Raw genomic sequence first — 12,913 nt, 5'->3', positions numbered from 1 at the left:
ATTTCAAGTCCCAATTTTCTCCATTTCAAACCCCTATTTACTCCATTTCAAACCCCTATTTACTCCATTTCTAACCCCTATTTACTCCATTTCAAACCCCTATTTACTCCATTTCAAACCCCTATTTACTCCATTTCTAACCCCTATTTACTCCATTTCAAACCCCTATTTACTCCATTTCAAACCCCTATTTACTCCATTTCAAACCCCTATTTACTCCATTTCAAACCCCTATTTACTCCATTTCTAACCCCTATTTACTCCATTTCTAACCCCTATTTACTCCATTTCAAACCCCAATTTACTCCATTTCAAACCCCAATTTACTCCATTTCAAACCCCTATTTATTCCATTTAAAACCCCTATTGACTCCGTTTAAAACCCCTATTTACTCCATTTCAAACCCCTATTTACTCCATTTCAAACCCCTATTTTCTCCATTTCAAACCCCTATTTACTCCATTTCAAACCCCTATTTACTCCATTTCTAACCCCTATTTACTCCATTTCAAACCCCTATTTACTCCATTTCAAACCCCTATTTACTCCATTTCAAACCCCTATTTACTCCATTTCTAACCCCTATTTACTCCATTTCAAACCCCAATTTACTCCATTTCAAACCCCTATTTATTCCATTTAAAACCCCTATTGACTCCGTTTAAAACCCCTATTGACTCCGTTTCAAACCCCTATTTACTCCATTTCAAACCCCTATTTACTCCATTTCAAACCCCTATTTACTCCATTTCAAACCCCTATTTACTCCATTTCAAACCCCTATTTACTCCATTTCAAGACCCTTTTCACCCCACTTCAAGTTGATTTTGCTAAAAAGTTTGTTATTGAATTTGTACCTCTCCGAGTGATGATGACGTCACGGAAAGGTAATGCACTGGACGTGTCTGTCACTGCGCTCGCAGTTGACAATTCGGAGCAAACGTGTTCGCAATTACCGGACCGCGTTCGCAGTACACAGAAATTCGGAAAATTTTACTTCATTCCTTTATCTATCTTACTTAACGCCAATCTTTAACTAGCCGTTAAGCCAAGGATGATGGGGGGTGGATACGAATTCTGGGAGAAATACGCGCCGTAACTTCGGAAACGATTGGGTCTGGTGGGAAGCTAAAAGTTGGGGAGGAATACTCGGGACGAAAGGCATGCGGGCTACCTCAGAGCTAGACACTATTTAGCGCCATCGTGTTGGCCTAATTTTGCATACATATTCCAAAGCTATTTTTATCTGTTTTGCTCATAAATAAAATTTGCAATTGAAACACTAAATTTTAAATAGAGTTATATATTTAATAATTATTGCTTCGAAATTGTTGCTAAAATAATAGTGTACGTAGATGACGCTGCAATAGGGAAACGCCGCTAGGGATTTATTTGAACACTATAGACGCGTCTGCAAGAGTTCTTACTTCCGCTTTAAGGAGAATTGAAAAGATTATAAGATTATACATTTGAAATATTTTCTTCTTTCCCGCATTGATGATTTAAGGCCATTTAATAAAATGTTTGATCTCATAATCCTTTCAATCCTCCTTGAAAGCGGAAGTAAGTACTCTTGCAGACGCGTCTATGAGGTTCAAATAAATCGCTACCGCCGTTTCGCTATTGCAGCGTCATCTACGTACATATTATTTCAGCAACAATTTCGAATCAATAATTATTAAATATTATTTCTCTATAAATTTTAGTGTTTCAATGGCAAATTTTATTTATGATCAAAACAGTTCAAAATAACTTTGGCATATGTATGAAAAATGAGGCCGACACGATGGCGCTAAAAATTGTCTAGTTCTGAAGTGGTCCACCTGCCTTTCGTCCCGAGTATTCCTCCCCCACTTTAAGCGTCCCACCAGACCCAATCGTTTAGGCAGTTACGGCGCGTATTTCTATCAGAATTCGTATCCACCCCCCATCATACTTGGTTAAGCCTTCATTTGCTTGCTAACCGCTAATTCCTTCACCCAATACCAAATTGTACTTATTGGCTTCTAACACCACCATCTACTGCTCTTTGGTCTATACCACATATACACCAATCTGCAAAATTGGCTTCTACTCCACCATCGTCTTTAGGCTTAAGATGAACGCGGCGAGCGGCTAGGGTTACGATAAACGTCTAGCCTCCCAATGGCAGGGCGCATTTTCTTACCCCTTACCGTGAATCGATCGCCTTATATACCCTAAATTTACAAAAATTCTGAAATACTTGTTCGGTAGAAATCAAACGTTAACAATAGCTATGTTTAAAATTATTTTAGGAATAAAGTTTCTTAAATCGAGTTAAGAATAATTGAAATAATTAATATCAATTATATTAATTTAATAATTTAAGAAATTTTCTTTCTTTGGAATGACACAAGTGAGAGTTTATATAGAACCAGGAGCAGATGACAAAGGAGCCTTGGACGCTAGCTTCCACAATATAGAGGGCAATGGCACCCGCGTACGTCACAGCTGTAGCGGTATAGTTTCCTATAGACGCGCTATCAGACATTATAGCAGACGATGCTTTTGGTGGATTATTTCTGGCACCAAAGTCTGCTGGGAATTGTTTTTGTAATAACGGACTAACGGTGGCTACTGAGGTTCGTCTTATCCGATCGCGACATAAATATACACAATATAATTACTTTATTCAAACCGTTGTAACCGTTGGTATTAAGATAAAAGATAAGACTACATTTTGTGACTTTAAACCTACTAAATAGTAAATTAAGTCCAAACTAGCAGAGAAACCCAGGTAAGCCAAGGCTTAATTAACAATTTGTGCCCACTGGAATGATTGGACTCGGGTTTTTAAATTATAAAAGCTAGGTTTTAAAAGATGCCGAAACACAATCTTATATATGTGTTTTAGGGCCAAAATATTCCGTATTTTTTTGAATTAATTTACTGTTGGAAACGAAATCACTGTCTCTTACTTTTTGGTTTTAAAAGATCGTGAGTGATTTCTTTTCCCAACCTCTTTCAGTGCTAACGACGCGGTTTGAAAGGTTTTACCGAACGGGTAAGATGATCATCTGAGGATTTGTTGTCCGCAAATGTAACTTTCTTTAAGAACTTGGGCATAATTGGTGCGGTCGTCACTATCGGGGGTGCTGGCAACTGAATTTCTTGCTCAAGAAAAGCCGGTTTCAAGCGGTCGATGGCTACGGTGTTCGTTCTGCCTTTAATACGTAGCTTGAAATATTTCTTGTAACGGTCGAGCACATTTTGGTTGTAATGGTTTACGAACCATATCGCTGCGAATCCAGACGTGCGAGCAGTCTGAAAGATCTTAGTTGACGAAGACATGTTGTGTAGCGTGATTAGAAGCAGGTTTTGGATGGACGGATTCCATGATTGTGCGCAAGGAGCTAAGAAAGTCCTCAGGATTTTGTCGTTGCGGAACTTGGTGGAAAAAATTTCCAGGCAGTCGGAGTGTTTCGCCGTAGAGCATTTCAGCAGCAGAAGATTGTAGATCCTCTTGGATTGAAAGTACGGCCTCTAGATTGTGAACGGTTTTGTCCTCTGCCCCGACGATTCCTGTCATGATACTGAGCACGACCTCTGGTGAATGAATCAAACTTTTGGTTCAATTCCTCGATTTGTTGAGCAAGGCGCCGAACAGATGGTGGATCTTCGGCCTCTGGGTTATTTGCAGTAACAGCTGATATTGTGGTTGGGCGGATGGTCTCGACGATCTTGTCAGCTTGAGTGGCAATTTTGTCAAAGCCACTTTCGTTACTCATGACTAATATACCTCGGACTTGCTCAGGAAGTTGGTCCATGAAAAATGATTTTAGTATAGCATCATTGGCTTGGGAACCAGCTTGAAGACGCATCGTTTGTAGGAATAGTGATGGCTTCTGGTCGCCGATTTGCATTCCGCTTAGTAGTTTGTGCAGCCTTTTTTTGTCCGTATCGCAGAATGAAGAGATTATTCGCGTCTTTAATGCTGTGTAAGGATTTTCCGGAGGCACCTTGATGATGTCAGCAACATAAGGAATGATGGTTTGGTCCAGGGATTGTAATATGTAGTCGAATCTTGTTTGTTCAGTAGTGATTCTGCTAATTCGGAATTGGGATTCTATCCTGGAGAACCAGAGGTCAGGATTATCTTTCCAAAATAAAGGAAGCTTGACTGAGAGACGAGAAATTTCATGGCTTTCGGGCTTCTGCTCCTTGTTGAAGTTCATAGTAGCCATCACTTGGTTAAGTTTCTCGTTTAGATACTTAATTTGTTCAGTTAGAGAAGTTTCCTCGTCGTCGTCGTCGTTCCCCTGTATGTCGTTCCCCTGTATATCGTTCTCCGTGTATTGCTTTAGGCTTGTGTAAAAACTAAACTAAAATCTCGGGTCACCAATTGTGGGTACTTAAATCGGAGAGACAGAAAACATGCTAGCGTCAGGAATCAACTAACTTTTATTATGCTTCGTTATGCTATTTATATACAAGGTAAAAAAGTAAAATGCTAGGAGTTAAATTTATACATAAAAAACATTTGAACTAAAAATTTAAAATTACATAGTTTTTTATCTCGACACAGAGGCTTGAAATGGAGTACATAAGGACTTGAAATGAGGTAAATAGGGGGTTGCAATGGTGTAAATAGGGTCTTGAAATGGTGTAAATAGGGGCTTGAAATGGTGTATATAAAGACTCGAAATAGGGTAATTAAGGACTTAAAATGGGGTTAATAGGGGTTTGTTATGGTGTAATGTTTTTTAAATTAGCTCCATTTTCATATTATTTTAACACCATTTAATGGTATAATCGAAGGTGTTATTTTAATCCATTTTGGTATAATTTGAGCACCTTTTATGGAACGATGTTTTAGTACCCTTTTTTGCACCATTCATTTTCGCTAATGGTGTTAATAAAATATCGCACTATTTTCATACCATTTCAACACCTTGTCAAGGTGTTCAAATAGTGCAGAATAAATTTTACACTACTACAACACTATTTAGGTACCTTAATTTTTTAGAGTGCATAACTCCATTTTCACATTATTTCAACATCTTTTATATTGGCCTTGCGAAGGTGTTATTTTATATCAGTTGCGCACCTTTTCAAGGATGAGGTTTTTTCAGCCCTTTTTTACACGTTCTATTTCAGCGAATGGTGTTTAAAACATAACTCTATTTCCACATTATTTCAACACATTTTATATTGACCTTGCGAAGGTGTTACTTTATATCGTTTAAGTATCACTTGTGTGCCTTTTGATGAATGAGGTTTTTCAAACCTTTTTTACACCGTTTATTTAAGCGAATGGTGTTTAAAAAATATCGCACTAATTCTATGCCATTTAAGCACCTTTTAATGGGGTATTCAATGGTGTTATTTTATATAATTGAGGTATCATTTGCACACCTTTTAAAAATTGTGTTTTATAAACCCATTTCTACACCATTGGTTTAAGCTAATGGTGTTTTTAAAATATCGAACTATTTTCCTACCATTTCAGGACCTAGTCAAGGTGTACAAATAGTGCACATTGTATTAACACGATTATAGCACTATTAGACACCACAATTTTTTACAGTGTATTGTGACAATCTTTTAATTTCTCTACATGTGCATTTAAATCTGTTAGCAAAATTCACTGAGTAGCACGCCTTATAAGAAGCATCCAGCGTACATTAATTTCTGCAGGGACACTGTACGGGAATCAAAGGTGTAATTACCGAAAAACTGGCAATTTCTTGTACCCTGGTTACCTTTACTCCTTAAAGGCCGACTTCCAGCAAAAAGGGTTCTATCGAACGCCGTTCAAAAACATTACCTAAAAAACAATAACAGTTTCCTCCCCCATTCTGCTAGTGTGCTGCGCCCCCTCTCACTCCGTTGGAAGTAAAACAAAATACAAAATGTATTGTTTCATTGTATATATTCATATTGTATATTTTATTTTATTTAATCTTGTAAATCTTACCTTTCTAATGCTAAAAAAAAAAAAAAAAAGGTATGTACCAATTGCTTGCGAGCCAGTAGTGGCTCCTCCCTGTTTCAAAAGGGATCTACTAAGAAGGCAAATAAAGATTCATTCATTCATTCATTCGAACTGAAAACCGAGCATCGAGACTAACAATGGAGAGACCGTGCCGATTTTTGAATCCCCGCTGGCTCAAAAGTTGTTTGTAATTGTTATACTCTGGCCTTTGTAAAAGCATTCACGTGACGCGTTTCCCCTGGAAACAAAGTGCGCCAAAGTATGAGCATAACAGAACCAACTATGTGCTTCAAATTTTTAAACTTCCTTTCTCTAAAACTCCTCCCAAATATCTTACCGCTATTAATGCTCATCTAGATTAAGCTCAGATTTTCATCATCGAGATGAACACATTGAAATTCGCACTTCAAAGTTGGAAGATTGTTAGATTACACGCTGTTTCAATGGACGAAATACTGGTTTCTTTAAGATAATATATTTTGATTGTGAATTTGTGATGTTATACTCATAGGTGGAGCTGGTGGGTTTTTGATTGGCGGTCCGGCTGGTGCTATTGGTGGAGGAATTTACGGCGGAACTGTTATGGATTTAGGGACGTCCATTATCACCAAAGAATCAACTGGATATGTCGCTGCTATTGAGAATGCTGTGAAGAATCCGAATCCCGGAGACCTATTTGATCTCGCTTTAATGCCTGTTTCGGATGGTTTGGCCGGGTACGGCGCTGGAGAAATGGTTCAGAAAACTTTGGCCAGCTGTAAGTACTGAGAAAATCTTTTTACCTCAGTATCTATCTTAACTATCTGAAATTACTCTTCACTATGGAGAAAACTGCTTTGGTCTACCGAAGAACAATATAGTTAATTTAGTTATACGTCTCACCTGCTATTTTTACTAGCCGCTCAAGCTGTGGATATAAAAGCCGGAAAAGCATTGGAAGCGAACGGAATGGCTCTTTACAAACAAATGGAGGCGAAGCTGGAAGCAAATCCAAATATGCTTACTGGAGAATATGTCGATGGAATGCGAAAAGCACAAAATATGCTGAATAAGGGAAAAGCTATGCAAGGTAGGCATTTTTTTGTTGTACAGACACCTGAGTGGGAAATGTTCAAATGCGACAACTTAATATTAATGTAAACTAATAATTTATGCTCGAAACATCTCTTTCGTTCAGGTGAGACGATGAGTTATCCCTGTTACGCTCTGAAGCAAAAACCAGCGTCAGGAGCAACGGCTGCTGCTTTAGCACCTAATTCCAAAACAAGCGGTAAATATATTTTCGGTTTTAATGACCGGGTATTGAACCTATACTAAAGTACATATAGGTTGAAATTTTAATCGGACAATTTAATTTGAAGTTCACGATTGGTTGTGTTTTTGCGCGGATTAATATTATATGTTATTGAACCTCAGCTTTTTAGCTTCAACAGAAACATGAGTGTATCAGTTTGAAATATCAGCATGTACAAAGCTAAGCCCAATTCGTTTCTGTTCCTTATGCGTAGAGTTTTGAAAGTTCTCTCCCGACTTGCTGTAGGAGTTTTATTCCGTAGGTTTACCCGGTTTCTCCTTTTCACCAAAACATGCTTAGGTTAACGATAATAGTTAGAATATGACACCGTCTGTGAGCTGTGGCATAGTTTCTAGCCATCACCCTTCTACATATTTAAATAGTGACATATAGCACCTGGGTGATATAGACACGCAATAAAGCTAGATTCATATTAGTATTACCAGAAGTAATATAAGGGACCAGAAGTAAAGTGCTCTAGCATTGGTTCTAGATCCTGGCAATAGTGAACAAATTTGAGGATTTTATTCGCCGCTTCCATTGCGCCTACTTGTGTCCCATTCGACCGAACGCGTTTCCCATTTAACCGAAAACAGCCCAAATGTGCGGTTTTGGGAAAATATATATCAAAATTTAAAAAGCAAACGTTTTCACTTTTTTTAAGGATTTTTTTTACCCTACAGTTTTCGTTGTATTCTACAGGGCCGGTAGGCCCTTGTAGATATGACATGACACCCTTCCGTAATGTTAAAGGAAAATTCACAGTTTTTAGGGTTAGCGTCCCATAGAAAAAGCATTAAAAAATTTCGGTTTTTTTAAGGCAATTGAAGCCGGCCATACGGAAAAACTATAGCGAAGTTAGTTTTCGGAATACTTCTAAATTAACAAGCATTTCTTAAATGAGAAACTTACCTGCTTCGATTTTTAATTAATGAATTCTAACTTTTGTAATTTAACTAATTAAGATAGTACGTCAAAAAATTACTTTTGGGTCAGATGTCAGCCTAACCTTATAGCGCGCTTAAACCTATTTCTTCATTTCGTTCTCGTTGACAACTAGAAGGGCCTAGGTTTGTGGGTGCTAACAAGTTACGTTGACAAATTTCAAATGTTGGGTTTCTTGCTGATTTTCCTAATTTCTTAGCAGTAGACGTTGGTATTTCATCCGAGCTTGAGCACCTTTATATGTATTTTCTAATTAACTGTAGCACCCTTAATAAGAAATTCGTCGTTATCAGGTCGAATTTTCGTCTAGAAAAGTAATTCAGGTAAATAAATTACAGTTAATAGAGGTTTTTATATCTTTTGAAGTAAGCTTTTCGACGTTCTTTACGGCCAAGGCTTAAGTTTTAGTTTGTCTATGTAATATAGTGTTTATAGTGTCTTTCCTTTTAAAGATTATAAGAAAGCTTATTTCCAGCACTGTTTTGGATTGGAATTTGGAATTACAAAAATACGCAGTCTGCTTCGATTCATGCTACAAATCCTAACCCTAGGGCCTAGGTTTTACCGTAACCCGTAACTTAATACTGTATTCATCATGACTGTTTGTTGACGCTTCTAGTTTTAAGTAAAAAATGGCATATCTATATCCAAGTTATTATGGTTTAGAAATAAACGGTAGTGTTTTCACCCTGTGAAGAATTCAACTTCAAAATATTACAGGAAAGATGACAAAATGCTCAATGTGTTTTCCCTACGGCAGTTAAAAGAGTGTTGTTTACGTTAGCGCATTTAATTCAACATTCTCATTTGAGGACAGGTATACACGGTTTCATTATTTGTTAATCTCACTAAAATGCTACTAATTGTGAAGGTGTGTGATATAATTCCTCATTCCTGATACTAAACCAATGTAGAGGACCAGATTATTCGTTAAAACAATTTTGATCATATTGAATCAGTCATACTGTGATGTTACGTTATCATTTGTTACCAACAGTGGATTGTTTAATTCATAAGTAACAGTGGTACTGGTTAATCCAGGAGGACAGTGTCGTTATATAATTTAATAAGTGAAATAATTTTCAGGTTTACATCACAGATTCTCTCAACGTAACCACGTTAGAAACGGAGGGTTACGTTGTTTGCTATTTCCACAGTCCACATTGCCTTTTGTTTATTGGTTTAAATTGCTATGAATTGTATAGGTATTTGATTTAATTACTGGTATTCAAGCTAAACTATAGAATAACATCATTCATTAACATATTGTATAGATAATCTTTACCACAAACCTAGCACAGGATATGATAAAAATTGAACGCAATGTGTTGGAAATAATCAAAAACTCCTCTAAACATTAGAATTAAGGTGAATTAATTGTTGAAAGTCATTTTATAAGCTTAATGAGCACTGACTACAAGTTAATTTCAACGTAATTAAGTATAATTAACGTGAAATTAAACCCCAAATATACATTTTTTTGGATGGAAACTCAGATAACTCTTAAATGATGTTCTTGATTAAGATTCTATCTACCCAAGCCGTTGGTAAAGCCCCATGTTTTCTCTTTCACACTTAAGCTAATTTAAATTATCTCCAAAGTACCTTAATAGGCGCGAAATTCAAAAGTTTAGCATAGAATGAGAATCGAAAACTCCACTAAAAATTGCAATTAAGGTGATGCATACATTTAAACTCATTTTATAACCTAAATGTACACTGCCAAAACACCATCCTACGTTAATTTTAACTCAATTTAATATACTTAACGTGAAATTAAACCAAAATATACATTTTTGGATAAAAGCTCAAATAACTTTTAAATAAACTGTTTTATTATGATTAAAACTACCCAAGCCATTGGTAAAGCCCAATATTTTCTATTTCACACTTAAGTTAATTTAAACTATCTTTAAAGTACCGCTAAATTCAAAAGTTTAGGGTACCATAATGATGAATATATGGCAAAAATATTAAACTACACTAAACATTGAAATTAGGGTAAAAAATTCAAATAAACATGAATTCTAAACATTTATTTACACCCTGTATTAATTTAGTATGACATCTCCCGTTGGCAGTATTGGGGGTTTTACATAAAGGAAGCTAACACTGTATATGTATACAGTGTACGAAACAAATATTTTTCTTCCATATTTCAAATACCGTCGTTTTTAAACTTCTTTCATAAATAAAGTACAACCGAGGGGGTAGACGCTCTGGATCTCTGTGTACACCTGAGTTAAAAAGAGTTCAGCTTTGGCAGTGCATTGAGTTCAAAGCCTTCGGAACTCACAATTCAGCTTTGACAGTACATTGAGTTCAAGACATATTGTACACCTGAGTTCAAGACATATTGTACACCTGAGTTCTCAAGTGTCTACCCCCTCGAGTACAACATTATTTGCTTATCGAAATCAATGTTTTTGAATATAAGTTAAATGTAATTAACGATACTTAAGTACTTCTTTAAGCAATTAGAAATAGATCAACCCCAAATGTATGACGGTAAAGCAAAAATAAAATTATTCAAATTTTAATTACAATAAGACTGAAGTGACAGATATTATAAAAAAAAACGGCTTGGTTTGGACCAAGGCCGAAAAAACAAACGATATGTGTGAAGTTTATCATTTGACTGAAGTTTCAGATATTGCAATTGTTTTAGTTATTTTTATCCATTTAATCCTTAATCAATATTAAATTCAATCAAATGATTTTACTGTTAATCGATCCATTCCCTCTAAATTAATTGAAAAAATTACATATCTACGCTTTTTCAAGAACAATTACATTTTCCGAAATTAATTATTTTGAAGGGATTTCGTGTGGTTGCTCACTAACTTGTAAGCACCTTGACGGACATAGTTTTAATTGTTGCTGGCTTAACAAATTTTCAAGTTTGCATCAAAAAAGTTTAAATCTGTAGTAAGTTTCTGAGAAGACTGATGTTAGGGAAAATATGATAAAGAACTTTTTTTCTCAAACTAATTTATAAACTAATGTCGTCTTCTTGAGACAAAGCAACAATGTTTATCCTGTGTGGTTTCGTTTAGTAGGTGGCTCTCTGTAGTACAGGAAAAATATGATATCGGTATAAATATAACCAGCAGTAAGATAAGGGACTAGAATTAAAGTGCCCTAACATTGGTAATAGAGCTTAGCACTAGTGAACACATTTGACGATTTTATGCCGCTTTCATCGCCAAGTGAAGAGTTTGGTTACCTCGTTACTTCTAGTCCCTTATCTTACTTCTGATATAACCAGGTAAAGATTACATAAAAAGAAATACTTCTCAGTACCAATGACTTGTTATATTCATTTGATGCGGAAATAATATGGGTATACACATTATTCATTACCAGTTATGCGAAGGTCACACTTTACTCCGACCCCCTTCCTCTATTTTCCCAATATAAAAAATTTTAAAAGCACCAGTGGTTCAAGTGTATGGGTCATCTGAGCCGTCGCAACACACTCAGCCAATAATACCATATAGTTCGAAACCTTTTCACATTAGTGACTCTCCGGACTTGCCCGCCAACCTTAATAACCTAAAACTATTAAACATTCGTGTACATGAATGATTATGGTTGTGGCTTGTCACTCGCTAGCGCCTGAAGGACCGATCACTCAGTGTAATTTGTGTACATTTGTAAGTGAGTAGACCATTTTAGAAATTACATACAGAGAAACTAAAACACAAGGGTGATGCCGCCATTGGGGTCTTCTCTCTCTCTCTCGCCTAGAAGCACCGCTATAGACAGAGCGAGTTGACTAGCCTCTTGCCTGTAGTGAACTTTGGCACCGTCTGGCGGTGACCCTTGGTGCAAGGGAGAATACCCCAATGGTGGCCTCGCCCCCTGTGTGTTTTCCGAAATGGTCTTTAAGCGTGCTAAAATGATTACGCGTAATACGCAACCGGTGTACAAGTAGCGCCAACAATGTAGAAAGGGGTGGTGACGTTTCAAATGAAATTCTAAAGCACGGAGAGGGAAATTGCAGTGCAATCCTTTCTTCATAGAGGCGACAATAGAAATGTAGCATTTCGTTTAAATTTTTACATTTTCCTTTCGAATTATGTCAAAGTTCGCTTGCTCTTTTTAGAAAGTCAATAGAATATTTCAAATATTCTATGTTGCAACCTCAACACGTACTCCCTTCAAAATAATTAATTTCATGATAAAATGTTTTCGGAAAATGTAATTGTTCTTGAAAAAGCGTAGATATGTAATTTTTTCAATTAATTTAGAGGGAATGGATCGATTAACAGTAAAATCATTTGATTGAATTTAATATTGATTAAGGATTAAATGGATAAAAATAACTAAAACAATTGCAATATCTGAAACTTCAGTCAAATGATAAACTTCACACATATCGTTTGTTTTTTCGGCCTTGGTCCAAACCAAGCCGTTTTTTTTATAATATATATATTGATGTTTAAAATGCGAAATATAATTTTGAGAGTGATTGATAATGGAGAGAATTGCATTGTTTTGGAAAAGGTGGCAGCTAACTATTAGGAGAATATTTTGGAAAAGGTGGCAGCTAACTATTAGGAGAATATTTTGGAAAAGGTGGCAGCTAATTAGTAGGAGAATGTTTAGGAAAAGGTGGCAGCTAACTATTAGGAGAATGTTTTGGAAAAGGTGGCAGCTAATTAGTAGGAGAATGTTTTGGAAAAGGTGGCAACTAATTAATAGGAGAATATTT

General features: G+C 36.2%; 1 protein-coding gene and 1 long non-coding RNA gene across 4 annotated transcripts; one reads left to right on the top strand and one right to left on the bottom strand.

Annotated features, from left to right (window-relative positions):
• Window positions 1-3,459: 3,459 nt before the first annotated feature.
• LOC149628478 (uncharacterized) lies at window positions 3,460-4,206 on the bottom strand. Its single transcript, XM_089851697.1, has one exon. It carries the CDS (start codon window positions 4,204-4,206, stop codon window positions 3,460-3,462), a length of 747 nt encoding a protein of 248 aa, XP_089707823.1.
• A 4,647-nt stretch (window positions 4,207-8,853) lies between these two features.
• Window positions 8,854-10,106, top strand: LOC149628477 (uncharacterized). 3 transcript variants are annotated; one of them, XR_016374470.1, is made up of 3 exons: window positions 8,854-9,013; window positions 9,111-9,221; window positions 9,283-10,106. It is a non-coding gene; the product is annotated as an uncharacterized LOC149628477 (long non-coding RNA). The 3 variants fall into 3 exon arrangements; XR_016374468.1 differs by having other exon boundaries at window positions 9,268-10,106; XR_016374469.1 differs by lacking the exon at window positions 8,854-9,013 and having other exon boundaries at window positions 9,095-9,221; window positions 9,268-9,401; window positions 9,471-10,106.
• The last annotated feature ends 2,807 nt before the right edge of the window (window positions 10,107-12,913 follow it).

The sequence above is a fragment of the Phalangium opilio genome, unplaced genomic scaffold (assembly GCF_054372755.1).
Source record: "Phalangium opilio isolate 3A_F unplaced genomic scaffold, DU_Popi_V2 ptg000105l_1, whole genome shotgun sequence".
NCBI lineage: Eukaryota > Metazoa > Arthropoda > Arachnida > Opiliones > Phalangiidae > Phalangium > Phalangium opilio.
The sequence above is the reverse complement of the archived record's forward strand: the minus strand, read 5'-3'. Positions and strand labels throughout refer to the sequence as shown.